Source organism: Scyliorhinus canicula, chromosome 5, assembly GCF_902713615.1.
Source record: "Scyliorhinus canicula chromosome 5, sScyCan1.1, whole genome shotgun sequence".
Taxonomy (NCBI): domain Eukaryota; kingdom Metazoa; phylum Chordata; class Chondrichthyes; order Carcharhiniformes; family Scyliorhinidae; genus Scyliorhinus; species Scyliorhinus canicula.
Window position 1 is genome coordinate 156514747 of NC_052150.1, and position 19939 is coordinate 156534685.

General features: G+C 45.4%; 1 protein-coding gene across 2 annotated transcripts in view; it reads left to right on the top strand.

Annotated features, from left to right (window-relative positions):
* The window catches only part of dnah5l (dynein, axonemal, heavy chain 5 like), a 493661-nt gene that overhangs the window by 420021 nt on the left and 53701 nt on the right, over nt 1-19939 (top strand). For both annotated transcript variants that reach the window (XM_038797876.1, XM_038797875.1), the window contains exons 71-72: nt 3335-3456; nt 11715-12062. In XM_038797876.1, the coding sequence (XP_038653804.1) occupies nt 3335-3456; nt 11715-12062 (470 nt within the window). The remainder of the gene's footprint in view (nt 1-3334; nt 3457-11714; nt 12063-19939) is intronic.

Sequence of the window (19939 nt, forward strand, 5' to 3'; positions counted from 1 at the left end):
CGTATTGAACTAACGTCTAGGTTTGGTGTCTACTTTCCAGTACAACTGCATCCAGTTGCAGTCCGTGTTCCCCCAGGGAGAATAAGCTACCATTACACATGAGAACACCACCTATCAGGTACGCGGTATGTACTCGTGCGACTCGGCCAACGTTGTCTACCTCGTACGCTGCAAGAAAGGATGTCCCGAAGTGTGGTACATTGGCGAGACCATGCAGACGCTGCGACAACGGATGAATGGACATTGCACAACAGTCGTCAGGCAGGAATGTTCCCTTCCAGTCAGGTAACACTTCAGCAGTCAAGGGCATTTAGCCTCTGATCTCCGGCTAAGTGTTCTCCAAGGCGGTCTTCAGGACGAGCAACAACGCAAAATCACCGAGCAGAAACTTATAGCCAAGTTCCGCACACATGAGTGCGGCCTCAACCGGGACCTTGGATTCATGTCACATTACATTCATCCCCCACCATCTGGCCTGGGCTTGCGAAATCCTACCAACTGTCCTGGCTTGAGACAATTCACACCTCTTTAATCTGGGGTTACCCCCATCTCTGGATCTGTAAAGACTTAATTAGCCATAAATGCTCGCATTCAAAGCATTGTCTTGCATCTTTGACCTTGTCCATATACATGTTTCTGGAACCTACCTCTTCATTCACCTGAGGAAGGAGCAGTGCTCCGAAAGCTAGTGATTTGAAACAAAGCTGTTGGACTTTAACCTAATGTTGTAAGACTTCTTACTGTGCTCACCCCAGTCCAACGCCAACATCTCCACATCATTGACAAAAGGAGCAGAGGAGACAAAACCTTTCATATGTCGAGTTGTGGTCTGGCTAAATATTTGATGGAAGTGGATTTGCACAGATGTGAAGATAGGGATTAACTGGATAGCACAGGCATAATAAATCACTTGGCCTCCTCTTGGTCGGTATCATTCTGTAATTCTATGAATACAGAAGATGAAAGAGACTCCAATGAGTTTTTGTTTTAAATGTGACTCCAGACTTTGCTTTTCACGGTAGCACAGTGGTTAGCACTGTCACGTCACAGCATCAGGGACCCAGGTTCGATTCCTGTTGTGGGTCACTGTCTGTGTGGAATCTGCACATTCTCCATGTGTCTGCATGGGTTTTCTCCGGTTTCCTCCCACAAGTCTCGAAAGACGTGCTGTTGGTGGATTGGACATTCTAAATTCTCCCTCTGTGTGCCAGAACAGGCGCCGCAATGTGGCGACGAGGGACTTTTCACAATAACTTTGTTGCAGTGTTAATGTAAGCTTACCTGTAACACTGATAAAGATTATTATTATCAGTAAGATTACATTTAATTCCTTACACCACAGGTACATACATGGTCAGAAACACATCTGTGTTTAAAAGTGAGATGGGTCGGTATGAACTACACTCGGTCAGGTCCTCCTCCCTCTTAAAATAGAAGCTTGAGTGAGGGTTGGAGGCAATGTCCTCAGAGACAGGGAGCCATTGAACATATCCAATAACAAGGGAATAAGCTGTTCCAAGAACCTCTTGTAAAACTGGACCGAGAAGGTATTCGGGCTCGGGGCCTTGTTGGACTGCATCAGCCCAATGCATTTCAAAATTTCTTCAGGGCGTATTGGGGAGTCCAACTCACAGCTCGTGCCCACCTCAACAGTCGAGAAGGGAGACCATCCAAAAAGTCCGACATGATCGATTTATCAGCAGCCGCCTCTGACTTATATAGATCACAGTAATAGGATTTAAAAGCCACATTGACTGGGAGGGGGGGGCGGAAATGAGGTTGCCACCCAAATTGAGTTTCCAAGGGACCTCATGGGAAGACACTTACCGTTGAGATGCTGAACAAGAAGACGACTGGCCTTCTCCCATACTCATAAAACTGGCCCCTGGAGTGCTGCCACTGATGTACAGTTTTGCTGGTGGACAGTAGCTCGAACTAGGTCTGTAATATTTTCCTGCTTGCCAATGGCTCTGGAGTAGGATTGAGCAAGCATTGGTGGTCCACCTCTAAGTTGGAATCCACCAGCCTCTGCTGCTCCAACTTTGCCGTCCTCATCATGTACTCTCTATATCAAATAATTTCCCCCCTAAGAGCCGCCCATAGCGTGGAGGGGGAGATTGAGTCGGACTTGCTTAATTTAATATAATTATCTTTGGAGGTAGACAAATGCTCAAAAAATATATTATCTGCCACCGGAGTAGAATCCAATCTCCAGGGTGGGTGTTGGAAAGGGCCAGACTCTCACAATAGATCAACAACTTGCACAACCCGTCCAGCAGTCCCCAATAATGTCAATGCGGAAAGCTGCCCAATAGAATCCACACAGTGCAGAAAGAGTCCATTCGGACCATCAAGTCTGCACCAACTGCCATTCCCCCGCCCCATCTCTGCAACCCCACCTAGTCTGCACACCTTTTAATATTAAGGGGCAATTTAGCATGGCCATTCCACCGAAGATGCACATGTTTGCACTGGGAGGAAACTGGAGCACCCAGAGGAATCCCATGCTGACACAGGGGAGAAAGTTCAAACTCCACATAGGCAGTCACCCAAGGTTGGAATCAAACCCGGGTCCCTGGCGCTGTGAGGCAGCAGTGCTAACTACTGTGCCACCGTGCCGTGTCTGCTTGTCTGCGGCACTGCCTGTCCCAGGGAAACTACCTACGTCTGCATAACACCACTGAAAGCATGTTTGAATCTAGAACATGCCTTTATATATAGTACACGCTGAGATGATTTCACTCACATAGCACTGTGATAATCCATTTGAGAACTTGCAGGTATATAATACCTTTAGTGTAGTGAGATAACCCAGTCATTTACATGAGTGGGAAGAATAATATTCAAGCAATGAAGACAGTGAAGGTGGGTGAATTAATAGTGTCTCCTCCTGGTGTGTAGGAATTGATGAGTGGCAAAACAAACGTTTCCTCTAACTGAACATGCATTAAGAGGGAATCTATTAACTGTAATTATTTCAATACTGTAAAAGATGTTCAGTCCGAGGGATGAAAAGCCAATTTCATGATATAAATATCGGTTGAACTTGATCGTATAATTTCAGAAGTGCATATTATGACATCCACATTTACATATCATTTTTAATTTTGACTGTTGCAGAAAGAATATTATATTTTAGGCCCACAAGCAAAATAACTTGACAATAATTATTTGAAATTTACATGGTTTTAAAGATGACAATATAAGCAGTGGTGTTTAGTTCAATTTCCTCGTGAGTGGCATTGATTCGTGTACTCCCTGACACTCCTTGTATCATAAACCTAAGACTAAAGTAATTGTTTCATTGCATGTCTGTGTTCTTGTAAATGCGTAGGTGTCAAAGCTGGTCTGAAACGTACTTACAACAGCATCACCCAGGAACAACTGGATATCAGCAATATGCCACAATGGAAACCATTGTTGTATGCTGTGGCCTTCCTTCATACAACTGTGCAGGTACAGCTCTTCTAATTCATTTGGACATAATTTATACTGCAATTTCATTTGTAATGAAAAAATTTAGACCTCCCAATTCAATTAAATCAATGCAATAACACTCCTGTCAGAATTAGTGCACCTTTATAATGGAACTCTGAACACTAATCTCTCATTGTCAGTAACAGAACCAGCCAGAATTTTCATGTATAGCAATTGATGGAAGCAAATTTAGCTTGGTTCTGTCACAGGTATATGGGCCAGGATTCGCCGTTTGGGAAACTATGGATGGGATTCTCTGTTGGCTGACACCAAAATCGTGAAACGCAATTGGGTGGAGAATAGGTTCCGACGCCAGAATCGCGGCGGGCCTTGATTTGACATCAAATCGCAATTCTCCGTCACCTCGACAGTGGTGTCATTGCAGTCTGGAATGCACATACAGTAAACACCGTTTGTATGTCATTAGCTCGCCTGAGCCAGTATTTTCCATGGCCTCTGCAATGCTCCGCCTCTGATGGGCTGAGTTCCCGATGGTGACTTGTGCTTTTAAAAATTGTGAAACAGGCGATGTGTCTGCTGAGGGAGAGAGGGGCTACGGAAAGTGTCCAACATCCCCATAGTTTGCTGACAGTTGGGCCGTTGGCCGTGGGGCCTTCTGCCAGGGCTGGGGGCATTAGGTGGGGTGGCCAGGAAGTGGGCTGCGGCCGGGGTGGACGGGCAACAACATTGCCCGCAGCCGGCAAGGCAGCCATGCAGCTGCGCACATCGCTAACAGCCCTCTGTGAACATAAGGCCACAGGTGGTATAGATGTCCCCCCAGGCCACCACCCTAGGTGCCCTCTGGCCTCAGCCACCCCATCAGCTGTATAGGTGTGCTCTTTGTCTAGCCTAGCCTTGAACGAGATCACCTCACCCCTCACCACCGCCTTTAAAGCCTCCCATACAACCTACTTCGACACCTCATCCGTACAATTAAAACCTACATATTCCTCGATACTTTTTAAATTTTGTCACAGAACCCTTGGTCCCCCAATATTCCCACATCTAACTTCCACCCTGGTCTCTGTACCACTCGCTTCTCCAGTACCATATCCACCAAATGCGGAGCATGATCTGATATTGCAATTGCCGAGTACTCCGACCCTTTAACCCCAGCCAAAGCGTCTTCCCCACCATGAAAAAGTCGATCCGCGAGCACACCTTATGGACCGGTGAGAATAATGAGTACTCCCGCTCCCTAGGGTACAGAAACCTCCAAGGGTCCACCCCTCCCATTACCACCATCAACCGAGCTAACGCCCCCCCCCCCCCCCCCCCGCACGGGACCAGCGAGCGCGGCCGTGACCTGTCCAATCTTGGCTTCTGCACCAAGTTCCAGTCCCCCCCCCCCCCCCCCCCCCCCTCCTATTAGTTCATGTGTGGCCCTGTGCTCGGCGGGGGGTGGGGAACCTCTGCTGGGTGTTCTGGTAGGGAGGTGGGTGGGGTCAGTGGGGGAATGGAGAGTCCTAGGGTGGGAGCCACTGCTGTTTGTCAGTCTAACACCCTCTCCCAATGTCCTGGCTGCAGCATCCTTTGAACAGATGATGGACAGCACGTGCTGCAGGAGGCTCCGCCTCTATAAGGAGACAGTGCGACACTTGTGCCCTGTCCTCGCACACTTGGCACCATGTGGAGGGGGAGGACACCGGCTCCAGGGGGCCCTGCAGCCCTGAACCTTTACGCACGGGATCATTCCAGGGCTCGAGTGGGGACCTATGTGGTATCTCACAGGCTGCAGCCCACAAGTGCATCCGACAGGTCACAAATGCCCTGTTTGCCCAGGCGGATGACTGTATCACCTTTGACATGGCTCTGCACGATGCCCGGGCTGCAGGATTCTCCGCCATCGCCGGGTGCCTCAGGTCCAGTTGGGTCATAGATTCAACACATGTCACCCTGCGCTCACCGGGCCATCTAGGGGTTCCCTATGTTAACAGAAATGGGTTACACTCCCTGAACATACAGCTTGTGTGTGACCACCAGATGCAAATAATCCCAGGGAGTGTTCACAACAGCAACGTCCTGGGGAAGTCGATCATCCCTGCTCTCTTCAAGGAGCACCTCAGGATGGGTGGCTGACTCCAGGGGTATAAAGGGTACCTGCTGAAGACCTGGCCAATGATACCAGTACGGAGCCCGGTGACTGAAGTGGAGACCTGGTACAACGAGGCCCATGCAGCCACTTGGGCTGCGATTGAGCAGTGCATCAGGCTCCTCAAGATGCGGTTCTGATGCCTCGACCGCTCTGGAGTGTACTCCAGTACACCGCCCAGAGGGTCACCCACTTCGTTGTGGTCTGCTGTGCTGTGCTCTCCACAACCTCGCACAGCAGCAGGGAGACGAGCTGGAGGTTGGTTACGAGGAACATGTGGCTGTCATAATATCCACTCATGTATATCATGAGATGCAGACAGGTAGTGATTGACACACAGAATAACCAATGAACACACACGACACAGAACAACCAATTACCAGACTGGACACCACCACTAAAAGCCCACAGGGCATTAAGACTCTCCCTCTCTCACAGGACACGGCTAGGGAGATCGTCGCAGTTCACAGGCCAATGAATATCATCACCATGTGGTAGAGAGCTAGTCTGGTCAAGCCGGTAGGAGGTTATCAGTTAGGTTAATAGAGTGTCAACCCACAGCAAATTATGTACAGCAATCAACAGGTTCAATAAAACAGTGTTAGACCATCTCCTGTGTCAGAAGCCTGTTTCTAGTTTCACTGCATCCAGTTGCAGTCAATGTTAGACCAGCACAGATAACACATCAGTGGTCACCTCCGAGGGGGAGCGGGGTTGGGGGGGGTGCGAGGAAAAGGATAATCAGGAGGCGCAGGACCAGCAGAGGCTGGAGGAGGAGGCCAGGAAGGAAACTGAGGCCCAGCAGGAGGCTGCAAGACAGGCGGCAGCGGTGAGGGTCCGGCAAGCCCGGAGGGCCAGGGAGGCCCTCACACTGGGCCGGTTCACCCAGGGCGTGGCTTGGTCCGTCATCGCAGCCTCACCCACCCACCACCCCCAATTCCCACCCTCCTAGGGTATGTGTCACATCACTCCAGTGTGCTGGGACGGTGTCAGCACTGTCAGCGGGTCACTGTTAAGAACATGGGGGTGATGATACTCGCAGAGAGCTGGGCGCTTGTGCTCCTCTATGTATGCCATGGTCTGACCCCTGCCTGTCTGCTGAGTGCTCGCTCACACCCATCAGCTACACGCAGTGATGCATTGCGGAAGAAAGTGACACAGGCATCCTACTGGTTGAGCACAAGAGTGTTTATTGTTCAATACATGTCCCCAATCTCCCGATGGTGTCGTCCCCCCCAATTCCCCCCCAACCCTCACCCTTCATAACCCCCCCTCACCCCCTACCTACCCTGTCCCCCCTCCTCACCCTGTCCTATCTCCCTCGGTGCCCTCAGTGATCCTCAAAGTGCCTGGCCCTCTTAGCTCTACTACTATGTCTAGATGTCTCCCCAAGATGCACATCTGAGGTGGATACAGCCAGCTGCTTACCTCATCGCGTTGCATTCTATGCCCCTGGCGGGCGTCCTCTGGAGGCTCTGCAACCTGAGGCCCCCGGCTGACCTGTCGGCGGCACATGCACAGCCGTGCCACCCTGCCCCATGTGCTGACCCTGACATACGGCCTCATCAGAGGAGTGGAACTCGAGGGAGCTGGTGGCCATGTCCCCATAGGACCGGTCCAGGTTGGCACTCAGCACCTCCTCCTCCCGCTCGGTGCCCATACGGCCCTGGGATTCACCTTTGGGGGGTTGGGGGATGGGGCGTTGGTGTCTACTCACTCGTGCTTCCCGGTGTAGGTAGTTGACCTTCTGGCACTGGAGGCCAGTCCTCCTAGTCACACACAAGCTGCTTGCTGGCTCACCCTCCAGGACCCAAGGGGGAACATGACATCTCTGCTGGCCTCCAGCACGTCCTGGAGCCTTCCCAGGTCAACATCCCCGAATCTTGGGGCTGGTCTCCGTGGGCCATTATTGGGCTATTATTGCGAGCTGGTTGGGTTTGGTCGAGCAAGTGCAGCTTAAGTGCTGTGGGGGTTGGTGAGTGCGGTGCCAGCAAATCAGCTGGTGAACCTTCATTTGTGAGGCCTCGTTAAGTAGACCAATTAACGGTGAATGGCATTGCAGGCGTCGCTGGGCTGAGCACCGGGAAGCTTGCGGCAATTTCCGCTCACTCCCGCACTTCAAAATGTTTCCGAAGATGTTCCCTTAGTCTCAGAAACGGACAATTCCGCCCTATGTTCGTCCACTGGAGCTGAATTCCACTAGTTTTACGATCCCCTTGTGGTCGTAAAGCTGGATACAATTCAGTGTTTCGTGCCATGTAATGAAAGCATGGCTTGGAATACAGGGAGTTCCCGGGGGAATCCCGATATTGGGCCGCCATTTTGAGCAGATGGTCCGATAGAGGCGTCCCGTGGCTGGAACCCTCCCCGGCATCGCACATTGGCCATGAGCCCCCCCCCCCCCCACTGCATGGAAGACCCCATCCCTGAATTGCCTGGATGCCCCCCCCACTCCCAAGTACAGGGTGGCCTGACCCCCCCTCCCCCCTCCCCGGGACCGCTGTAATTGGGGATTCTCACCCAGCACTTCAGAAAAGAGACCATCGTGGCCCTGATGTGGTGGACCTCGCGGTGGGCCAAGGGCCGGTCCACCATGTCAGGGCCATGATTGTAGAGATCACAAGTGAACCTCGTCCACATGATTGCCAGTCATGAGGACTAGAGAACCATGGGAAGGTGGAGCATAGAGTGCTGGGCCCGCTAAATAGATGCAAATGGGTCATTATAGCCCATTTACATTCCTTTCCATGCTCCCGCTGGGTGTGCAGCAGGGAACTCATTCACGCTGCCAGCGAGGGTTCGGAGCATGGCATTTGGGTCAGTGCCGATCCCGATATTCCGGACACCCAATTCTCCTTCCCATTAGGGAACATTCTGGGTGTCCCGGGGATGGAGAATCCCGCCTATAATCTCCCAATCAGATTTCTCTTTCTGTCCTCTGCTTAGGGAATGTTTAACGCCAAGGCACTAAAGACAACAATCTATCCCAAAATCTCAGCAAAATCATTAGTTGGATCAAAGGTACATTCAAGCAGTCACTGTTTTCTGCTGATGTTATTGGAAAGTGCCACATCGTTTTATAGTCGGTTCCATTATGTTATCATGACCTTTTCCAATACATTTACAAGAATTGGCAATGTACACTAAAATGCCAGCTGGAGGCAATAATCAGGAACTTTTGTTGAGTTGTTACCCAGTAAAATGATATATTTTTCTGTAGAAGAGTAATTTATTGAACTGTTTCAACTGAGGAGTAACTTGCATCAGATACTAATAGGGCAAAAGTTAAATAAGGCAAGAGCAATTATGACCCCAAATGAACTGGTTCCTGTGGGCTCAAATTGTATGATAAGGGCAATGGTGTCAGAGAATCATATTCTTACAACACAGCAGGGTGCCATTTGACCTGTGGGGTTTATGCTGGGCTCTTTGAAACAGCTGTCCAATTTAATTGCACATCCTAAAGTTTCCTCCATTACTCTGAAAATTGGTCCTGTTCAAAAACATGTCCAGTTGCCTTTTGAAATTTCCACTGAAATGTTGTGTAACAATGACAACTGACTTCATCAGGAGCATGTGAATATCAGCATTTAATCAGCTGTATGCTGCCTATGCATCCACAAAAGCCGACATTACTCTTAAATGATCTTGAATTATCACTTCACAATTAGTAGCTATATATTACTGTTCTGAATTAATTTAAAAATTGCCTGTGATTTCAGTTAGCATTCTAGTACATAAAATAAATAGACTTTCTCAGCGTCCTCAGGGAATTCTATAAATAATTTTATTTGTTCCAATAACTCACTCAGATCTCCACTGTTTGTGAATCATGGTTCTTTCGCATTTTGTGGAACCTCACAAATGTAAGGCATAGGAGGTAGCCTTTCAACTTATCATATCTTTGATGAGTGAAAAAGTGCTGTCCAATCTAATCACAATTTCCAGCTCTTGATCCATAACCTTGTCAAATATGGCACCGCAAATACATCTCTCAAGTATTTTTTTCAATTTGACGAGGGTTTGGAGCTCTTACTAAGTAAGTTCCTGACCTCTACCACCCTTCAGGTGAAAATTATTCTCCTTAATTCTCTGCCTGCTGGTTAGTACCTCCTCTCTGCTAAGCAGAATAGGTCCTTCCTATCCACTCGATCGAGACCCCTCATAGTTTATACAGCTCAAATAAAACTCCCTTTTGCCTCCTTTGGTGCAAAGAAAATTATCCCAGTTTATTCAATATTTCCTCATAGCTGAAATTTTCCAATCCTGGCAACATCCTCATAAACATCCTTTGTTTCCCCGGTGGCAGAACATGCAATGAAATTTTCTTCTATTATTTTTCCTTTCTATTTTTTTCTCAGAACAGGGCATCTCACACTGTATACTATTAGTTAAACGTTTTACTACACCCTTCAGCTCAATTTTTCTTTGCCATAACTTACGAGAAGTATGAGCTAATAACATTCATGATGAAGACAGTGGGGCATCTGGATGATGGAACCAACTTTGTATCCCCTTAGTGGATGATGGATCTGGCATTGTATCCCCTTAGCAACTGAGATTTAAAGATTGAGAAAGAAGCTGAGGAATAGATAGAGAAAGATGGTGAATTTGAATTGAATATAAAGTATAGTAAGAGAACAAGCAAAGAGAGCACTCAGGAGAATGCATGTCTCCTTTATACTGTCAACATTATTATAATCATGCAGCTATTCCTTGAGGTTTTTCCCTGTCTGATTGATGCTAGGTAATTGCAAAGCTGAAAACAAAATATTTTTACTAAGAGTTTCCATCTCACTGAGGATGCTTCAAGCCAATCCACATCCAGCAACGTGCTCTGAAAACTCTGTTCATATTTTGACAGCTGTGACCAATTGCACCACAGCAGCTGAGTCAATCCATTGCATTCTAAAATAATCAACAACATTTTAAATCAAGCAACCCACAACATTCCAACATCTGGGAAGGTAGAATAATCTGAATTGCAGATTTCTTCAGGTCCAAAGCATTACCATTTACTAATAAAATTGGCTAATTGGTGATTTGACAGTGAAACAGAAAACATCCATCTAGCAGTTAACCTTATTTCAGGAGACTATGCCAGGCATATTTAAATGACAATGACAGGCAGTTTTAAAAAATTGATTCATGGAATGTGGTGTCGCTGGCTACGCTAGCATTCATTGCCCATCCTTAATTTCCCTTAAGCTGAAAGGCTTGCTTGGTCATTTCGGAGGACATTTAAGAATCAACCACATTGCTGTGGATCTGGAGGCACAGGTAAACCATACCACATAAGAACGATAGATTTCCTTCCCTAAAGGACATTTGTGAACCAGATGGGGTTTTACGACAATTGGCAATGATTTCATGGTCACCATTAGACTTTTAATTCCAGAGATTTATTGACAACATCTGCTGTGGTGTGATTCAAACCACAATCGCAGAGCATTACCTTAGGTCTCTGGATTACTAGTCCAGTGACAATACCACCATAGAATCCCTACAGTGCAGAAGGAGGCCATCCAGCCCATTGAGTCTGCATTGACCGTCTGAAAGAACACCCTACCCAGGCCCACTCCCCCGCTCTATCCTCGTAACCCCACCTAACCTTTAGACACTAAGGGACAACTTAGCATGGCCAATCCACCTAACCTACACATCTTTCGACTGTATCATTGTGTCCTGGAGCACATAATCTGTGTTGCTACCAAACTTTGATCTTGTATTTTTTTTTGTACTTTATTGCTGTGCCAATGGTAGTATTTCAAGGAGTGAAAGGAATAGTATATAAAAATGTGAAGCACAATAAACACAATTCCAGTGCAAAACTATAGGTACCAACTCCGCAGGTGGATATGTTTGCATTATTTGAAGAAGAGCAGGGAAGTTCTTTCTAGTCTCTTGGCCAATATTGCCTCAATGAACAACACTTAAAATAAACCCGATTACCTGGGCATTATCACATTGCTGTTTGAAGGATTGTGCTGTGCGAATTGACTGCTCTATTTTCTACAATACAACAATATCAACACATCAAATGTACTTCAATGATCTTAAGGTGCTTTAAGATAATCTGAAAGGTCATATAAAAAGGAATTCCTTTGAATTGTATATAATTCCTTTTTCCAATTAACATCTATAGGAAAGACGAAAGTTTGGTCCACTTGGATGGAATATCCCATATGAGTTTAATCAAGCGGATTTTACTGCCAGTGTTCAGTTTGTGCAGAACCACCTGGATGAAATGGACATTAAGCGTGGTGTGAACTGGAACTGCATGCGCTACATGCTGGGGGAGGTGCAATACGGAGGACGTGTAACAGATGACCTGGACAAGCACCTACTTAATACATTTGCAAGAGTGTGGTTTGGAGAAATTATGTTCACAGATAAATTTTGCTTCTACAAAGATTATATTATTCCACAAGGCAAGACAATTCAAGATATCCTGCATTACATTGAGAGTCTGCCACTGGTTGATAGCCCTGAGGTATTCAAGAATTTCTTTGCCAACTTTAAAATCAACCTGATATAAAGTTCAGTATTTAATAATCTCCTAGGCTTTAAGAATGGCTCAGCTGATTTCCTATTTTTAGTGCATTTATTTGTTTGCGTCTCAGACTTCGGTCACAGTGCTACTGGGCAGGATCAACACAAAGAGATGGAAAACAAGACTAGTTTATGATGTTACAAAGGGTAATGAAAAATGCTATTCAGGTGTTGTAGAGGTAGTAATTGTCCTTTTTGGAATTTCCTCCAGTATAACACTTTTAAAAAGGTATCAGTTCTTGTAGCAGTATTGTGTATAACTATACTGCAAATTTGATTCAACCAATGTCAGACACTATAATATCCCTTTTTCAAAGGGGGACTGAGCTAATTACTTACAAGCTAATTAGTTTAACATCTGACAGAACATAATGACATTGGTCCAAATCTTCTGATGAGAGTCAGGATTGGGGCATCCGACATGATCAGACAAAAACTATCCACTTACCTGAATATGTATAGCTATGAAATAATATTGAGGCAATATGTTAGTACAGCTGATGTGAAATCTGTCAGGTCGAGTTAAGAAACATCAAGGGGCAAAAAACATTCGTGGTGTGCACCAAACTGCAGTGGTAATGTTCGGAATAGCATTAGACAGGAAATCTGAGATTCATGTGATAAAAGAACATCTGTGATTATGGGTGACTTTAATCAACGTATAGATTGGGTGAGTCAAATTAGACACAGTACAATAGAGGAGGAATTTCTGACGTGTATATGGGATGGTTTTCTGGACCAGTATGTTGAGGAATCACCAAGGGAACGGATCATCTTGGACTGGGTATCGTGCAATGAGAAAAGATTAGTTGGCAATCTAGTTGTGAAAGGGGATGAGTGACCATAATATGATGGAATTCTTTATGAAGGTGAATAGTGAGAGAGTTGATTCTGAGACCAAGGTCCTGAACCTAAATAAAGAAATCTATCATGGGATGAGGCATGAGTTGGCTATGACGGACTGGAAAACATTACTGAAAGGAAGGGCAGTGGACAGGTAATGGCAGGCATTCAAGGAACGAATAGGTGAACTCCAAAAGTTGTTTATTCCTATTTGGCGCAAGAGTAGAAAGGGAACGGTGGCCAAATCATGGCTTACAAGGAAAATTGTAGATAGCATTAGACTCAAAGAAGATTCATACAAATTAGCAAGAAGAAACAATAGACCTGAGGATTGAGAGCAGTATAAAATTCAACAAAAGCGGATCAAGGGATGGATTAAGAAGGGGAAAATACAATTTGAAAGTAAGCTAGCAGGGAACATAAAAACTGACTGTAAAAGTTTATATAGGTTTGTAAAGAGAAAAAGATTGATAAAAGCTAATGTAGGCCCATTCCAGTCAGAAATGGTGGAATTCATAATGGGGACCAAAGAAATGGCTGGGGAACAAAATTTGTACTTTGCTTCTGTCTTCAGAAAGGAAGACATAAATAATGTACCGGATGTTCTGAGAAGCACAAGTTTTAGTGAGGAGATGACGGAAATTAGTATCAGTAAATAATATCAATAATAATCTTTATTGTCACAAGTAGGCTTACATTATTAATACTGCAATGAAGTTACTGTGAAAATCCCGTAATTGCCACATTCCGGCGTCTGTTCGAGTACACAGAGGGAGTATTCAGAATGTCCAAATTACGTAACAGCGCGTCTTACTGACTTGTGGGAGGAAACGGGAGCACCCGGAGGAAACCCATGCAGACACAGGGAGAATGTGCAAATTCCGCACAGACAGTGAACCTAGTCGGGAATTGAAATTGGGACCCTGGAGCTGTGAAGCAACAATGCTGCCCAGTGTGCTACTGTACTGAAATGGTTTTGGGGAAGTGAATGGGATTGAAGGCAGTTAAACCTCCAGGACCTGATAAACTTCATCCCAGAGTATTTAAGGGACTGGCCCGAGAAATAGCAGATCCATAGGTGGTCATTTTCTAAAATTCCTTGGACTCTGGAATTGTTCCTGCAGATTGGAGGGTTGCTATTCAAAAAAGGGAGGTAGAGAGAACACAGGGAACTATAGACCAGTGAGCCTAATGGCGGTAGTAGGGAAGTTGCTAGAGTGCATTATCAAGGATTTCATGGCACAGCATTTGGGAGCAGTGGCGTAATCAGACAGAGTCAGCATGGATATACGAAAGGGAATTATGCTTGACAAATCCACTGGCATTCTTTGAAGATGTAACTAGTAGAGTTGACCAGGGAGAACTGTTGGATATGGTTTATTTTTTGAGAAGGATTTTGGCAAGCTCTCACATATCATTCTATGATTACTAGATTACTCATAGTTTACTATATAAAGGTAAAGCACATTCTGGGTAGAGTTTGAGATGGATAGAAAGCTGGTCACCAAACAGGAAGTAAAAAGTTGGAATAAATGGGGTTTTTTCTGATTGGCAGGCAGTAACTAATGGGGTACTGCAGGAATCTGTGCTTGGACCCTAACTGTTCACATTATATATTAATGATTTGGACGAGGGAACTAAATGTATTATCTCCAAATTTGCAGATGCAGCATGGTAGCATGGTGGTTAGCATCAATGCTTCACAGCTCCAGGGTCCCAGGTTCGATTCTCGGCTGGGTCACTGTCTGTGCGGAGTCTGCACGTCCTCCCCGTGTGTGCGTGGGTTTCCTCCGGGTGCTCCGGTTTCCTCCCACAGTCCAAAGATGTGCAGGTTAGGTGGATTGGCCAGGCTAAATTGCCCTTAGTGTCCTAAAAAATAAGGTTAATGGGGGTTGTTGGGTTGCTGGTATAGGGTGGATACGTGGGCTTGAGTGGGGTGATCATTGCTCGGCACAACATCGAGGGCCGAAGGGCCTGTTCTGTGCTGTACTGTTCTAAAAAAAAAAAAAATGTGGGTGGGAGGGTGAGCTGTGAGGAGGATGCAGAGATGCTTCAGCAGGATTTGGACAGTCTGAATGAGTGTGCACATGCATGGCAGGTGCAGTATAATGTGGATAAATGTGAGGTTATCCGCTTTGGTTGCAAAAATAGGAAGGCAGATTATTATTTGAATGGGTGTAAATTGAGAGAGGTGAATACTCAGCGAGACCTTGGTGTCCTTGTACATTATTCGCTGAGAGTAAGCACACAGGTACAGCAAGCAGTTAAGAAGGCAAATGATACATTGGCCTTCATAGTGAGAGGATTTGAGTATAGGAATAAAGATGTTTTACTGCACTTGTATAGGGCATTGGTGAGGCCACACCTGAAGTATTTTGTATAGTTTTGGTGTCCTTATCTGAGGAAGGATGTTCTTGCTATGGAAGGAGTGTAGCAAAGGTTCACCAGGCTGATTCCTGGGAAGGTGGGACTGTCATATAAGGAGAGACAAAGTTGGTTAGGATTATATTCATTGGAGTTCTGAAGAGTGAAAGTGGATCTCATAGAAATTTACAAAATTCTGACAGGATTAGGCAGGGTAGATTCAGAAAGAATGTTCCCGATGGTGGGGGAGTCCAGAACTAGGGATCATAGTTTGAGGATAAGGGGTAATCCTTTTAAGACTGAGGTGAGGAGAAGGTTTTTCACCCAGAGAGTGGGGATTCTGTGAATTCGGTACCACAGAAAGTAATTGAGGCCAAAACGTTGGGTGATTTGAAGAAAGAATTAGGTAGAGCTCTTGGGACTAAAGGGATCAGAGGATATGGGGGGGAAGGCACGATCAGGGTATTGCACTGGATGATCAGCAATAATGAATGGGGGTGCAAGCTCGAAGAGCCGAATGGCCTCCTCCTGCTTTTATTTCCTATGTATGTATGTTTAAAAAGGTCAGGCTTCCAATCCATGATGCAAAATAACTCCTTTAGTGCAGCAAAACTACACACAGAACAGCAAAGAGAATCAGTGCAGAAGCTACACTGCCCCTGCCCATCCTCAGCCCACCTCACCTCCACTTTTTACAGCTCTAGCCATTGTAAGGTAAGCTTAAATGTCCATTGTGAAGAGTAGTGAAAGGGTAGGGTTGGTGGGTGGGTGGATGTGGTAAGTGGGTAGGGTGGCAGGTGGGTGAGGTGGCCGGTGGGTGAGTGGATAGATGTGTGGGAATGGATTGTCAGGTTGGGAGCTGATCAGGTTATGTTGGGATCTCAATCTATCTGGGTGGTAGGGGCTCGTCAGGCTGGGAGTAGTCTAGTGGTGGGGGATAATCAGGTCTAAGGGGTAATAGTCAAGTTATATTGGGGAGGGGAGTCGGGTGGTGGGGGGAATTAATTCTGGGTGGGGGATTTTGGGGGATCATTTAGGTATTTGGGGAGGTAGTGGCACAGTGGTATTGTCACTGGACTTGTAAACGAGAAACCCAGAGTAATGTTGTGGGGACCCAGGTTCAAATCCTGCCACTGCAGATGGTGAAATTTGAATTCAATAAAAATCTGGAATTAAAAGTATAATGATGACCATGGAACCATTGTCGATTATCATAAAAAACATCTGGTTCACTAATATCCTTTAGGGGAGGAAATTTGTTGTCCGTACTTAGTCTGGCCTACATGTGACTCCAGATCCACAGCAATGTGGTTGACCCTTTGCTGCCTGTCAAGGGTAATTAGGGATGGGCAATAAATGCTGCCCCAGCCTGCAACACCCATGTCCATGAATAAATTGTTTAAAAGCCGGGGAGTCAGTGAGGTCATCAGGAGGTTTAGGGGCAGTCAGGATGGTCAGTGTGGATGATTGGGGGGGGGTTCAGTTGTATTGTTACCCAGGAGCTGGACTAGAATTTTTCTGTCGAGAATTTCCTGGCTAACAATCCAGGGCAAGTGCTGCGAGTCTGTCTGAAGTGTCTGAATCTAACTCAGAGTCAGGGTCCAGAGGAGTAGGGGAATTGTTCATTGGACAATTCCCACAGTCAGTGCATTAGGACTTCAACAGGGTAATGACATGTGCCTTGGTTCATATGTCTGCGACGATCCATAAACCAGAAGAAATGGAAAGAGGGACTGTGTAATGGTGATTTTGGGCTGGATTTCCATGTCTCAACAATGTCAGAATAGAGGCAGGCGAGATTTAAAAATGGAAGGTGGGGCCCAATTCTGGAATTTCCATGCCTCTTCCCATTGTGTGGGATTTTATGGCCCTGGGATAAATGTGCAAGTAGTGAACCAGAACAAAGTAATCATGCCCTTGTCTACTCCATTGCTGTGGTGGACATTTTAGACAACCCATTATTTCCATAGATTTGGGCCTGTTTTGGTAAGAGACATGGTTCACAGCACCTCAGAGGAATCATGAACCATGGGGGAAGCCTTGTATGAAGTCCAATACCTTTTGATAGATAAGGTTTTGACAACTATTGCATGTCAAAATGTAATGGTGTATGATGTAAGTACTATCGATGTCAACATGTAATGTCTAGAAAATCCTCTGAAAATGTGGGTCCCTTAAATGCAGAATATAAAAGTAAACTGCCAGCTTCTGTGTGTGTGGGTGGTCACTACTTTTCTCATTCGCTACATGAGGTCTGTTCTGTGTGGGCATGTATGAAATTATTGCACATCTTTGTAACACAACCCATATGCCTACTTGATCCCTTGCGCCCAGTTATAAGGTAGAGCTAAGTAAAACACCCATTTGGGCAATACAAATTGAGGTTGATGACCAATGTGAGGGTAGTATGTCATAGCTGTAAAAGGAACTGGACTTACATGCCAAGTACATGCAAAAATATAACTTTTGAGACCACGAAAATTGAGTTGTCTTATATGCCAGGTTAACCTATTAGCTGCAATCTATAGTATGTTTTAAAAGCATTTAATGATAGGGGTTGGTTAAGAAAGGCTAATTGATTATTATTTTGGCCAGCAGTGTTAAAGCGCTCAGATGCATTAGAGTACTTTATCCAGCAGATAAAATATTCTTTTGCATTCAGAAGTTTTGAGATTAAAATTCTAATGTGTCAATTTGCCCATTTGATTACATATTTTCACTGATTGACAACCCATTCATCTGTTGAGCCTTTGAAGAATTGAAAGAGCTTGCCGTTTGTTCCACTACTTCAAAAGGCTGTATTATTTTCTGCCTAGCCAGTTCAATATTTAAAGCATTGGAACAGATGGCATCTATTCTCGTGCTTCAAAGCTTGTAAAGGTGACTGAGGTATTTCAAAGGCATCAAAGGTTTTAATGTATTCAGCACTGGATGTATTGTTATAACGGAATCCCGTTATGAATGCTTGGCCAAATTTCAAGCCTACTGCTGATTGAGCTCATCAGGAGTTGTTTATAATATGCAATGGATTCTTATTATGAATGCTTGACTAGGTTCATTTTAAAGAGGATTTTGAAGGTGGTTTATTTATTTTGACATTTTATGACCCCTTCAGAGAATTAAGTTTTTTTCCCATCAAGCAGTGTTTGAATGGCTGTGTGTTTAACAGTTCTATGCGGTGCTAAGAGAATGATTTTTTAAAAAGAGATTTTTAAATTGCTGTTTGTTTTGACAGTTTCATAAGCTCCTCAAAGACTTCCAAATGCTCGTAACTCATAGGTTCTGCCTATAGTGGATACTGGATAAGTGGGCATGGGGTGATGGAGGGAGATGAAGATGCATGGCTGAGTGGGATGAGGGATAGGGATAGGCCTAACACTCATATACAGAACTGGTCCAATGCCCAGCATACGGAGGCAGGCAATCTAACCTACCAGCCTCATTATGCACCTGCCGGCCTCATCATTCATCTGCCTCTACTCCTACTTCAGGCCTGCTTCAGAGAGTGGCAACAAAAGCTCAAGTCCAAATCCTCTCTCCCTTCTACTCCCAACTGCAGCCCCACCATGAAAATAGCGTAAGTGGTCAATGTCAGGCAGGAGGAGGGATCACAATTTTTAGAAATGGCCTGACTTGCAATTTCCCTTCACGGATAAATGTCCAGGCCTTCACATGACAGAGACTTGGTAGTCCATCTGCTAGTAAAATATAAAAGCTAGTCCAGTGAAGGGGTTTCATATAATTTGAGTTTACATTTCACATCACAGATGGAAACTCTCCAACCATATCCAACCTGTGATGTCCCAATATCACAGCTTCCACTGATTCCTGTATAATTCTAGTGTTTTCATCTACCCAAAATGATTTGGTCACTATTTAGCATAAAAACGGTGTTAACACCACCTCATCCCGTTCCCTCCAAACCGCACCCCCCATCACCTCCTGTGCTTCTCAGCCCTACTGTGTAGAATTACTTTCTATACATGCCTTGACTAAACTTTTTACTTATACACCTTTATATGGTCACTTAACAGTCTTTCAATTTTAAGATTGAAATATCAACGTTCTCCAGTTCTTTGTCATATTGTCAATCCTTGTCACTAGTGAACAGTCTTGATAATCGTTTCTGTACTGCTTCAAGACCTTAAATATCTCTCTTGTATTCAATAACCAAAAGTATTTGTTTTTTAATTTAAAGTACCCAATTCTTTTTTTCCAATTAAAGGGCAATTTAGCATGGCCAATCCACCTACCTTGCACATCTTTGTGTTGTGGGGCTGAGACCCTTGCAAACATGGGGAGAATGTGCAAACTCCACACGGACAGTGACCAGGGGCCGGGAGCGAACCCGGATCCTCAGCGCCGTGAGGCAGCAGTGCTAAGAACTGTGCCACCGTTCCGCCCTACTCTGACAAAATTACTCATAAACTTACCTGTTGCCTCATCTTTAAATGGGCTACCAGATTATGCCAGGCAGAGTACACACAACACATGCTCTTCCCAGTCTTCTTCTGAGCGCCAGAATACCAGCCACTGTTGTCTCTCCCCAACCACCAACAGACCTACTTTCCTCCAACCGGAGACCTGCCAGATAATTTGATATTGCTGTAT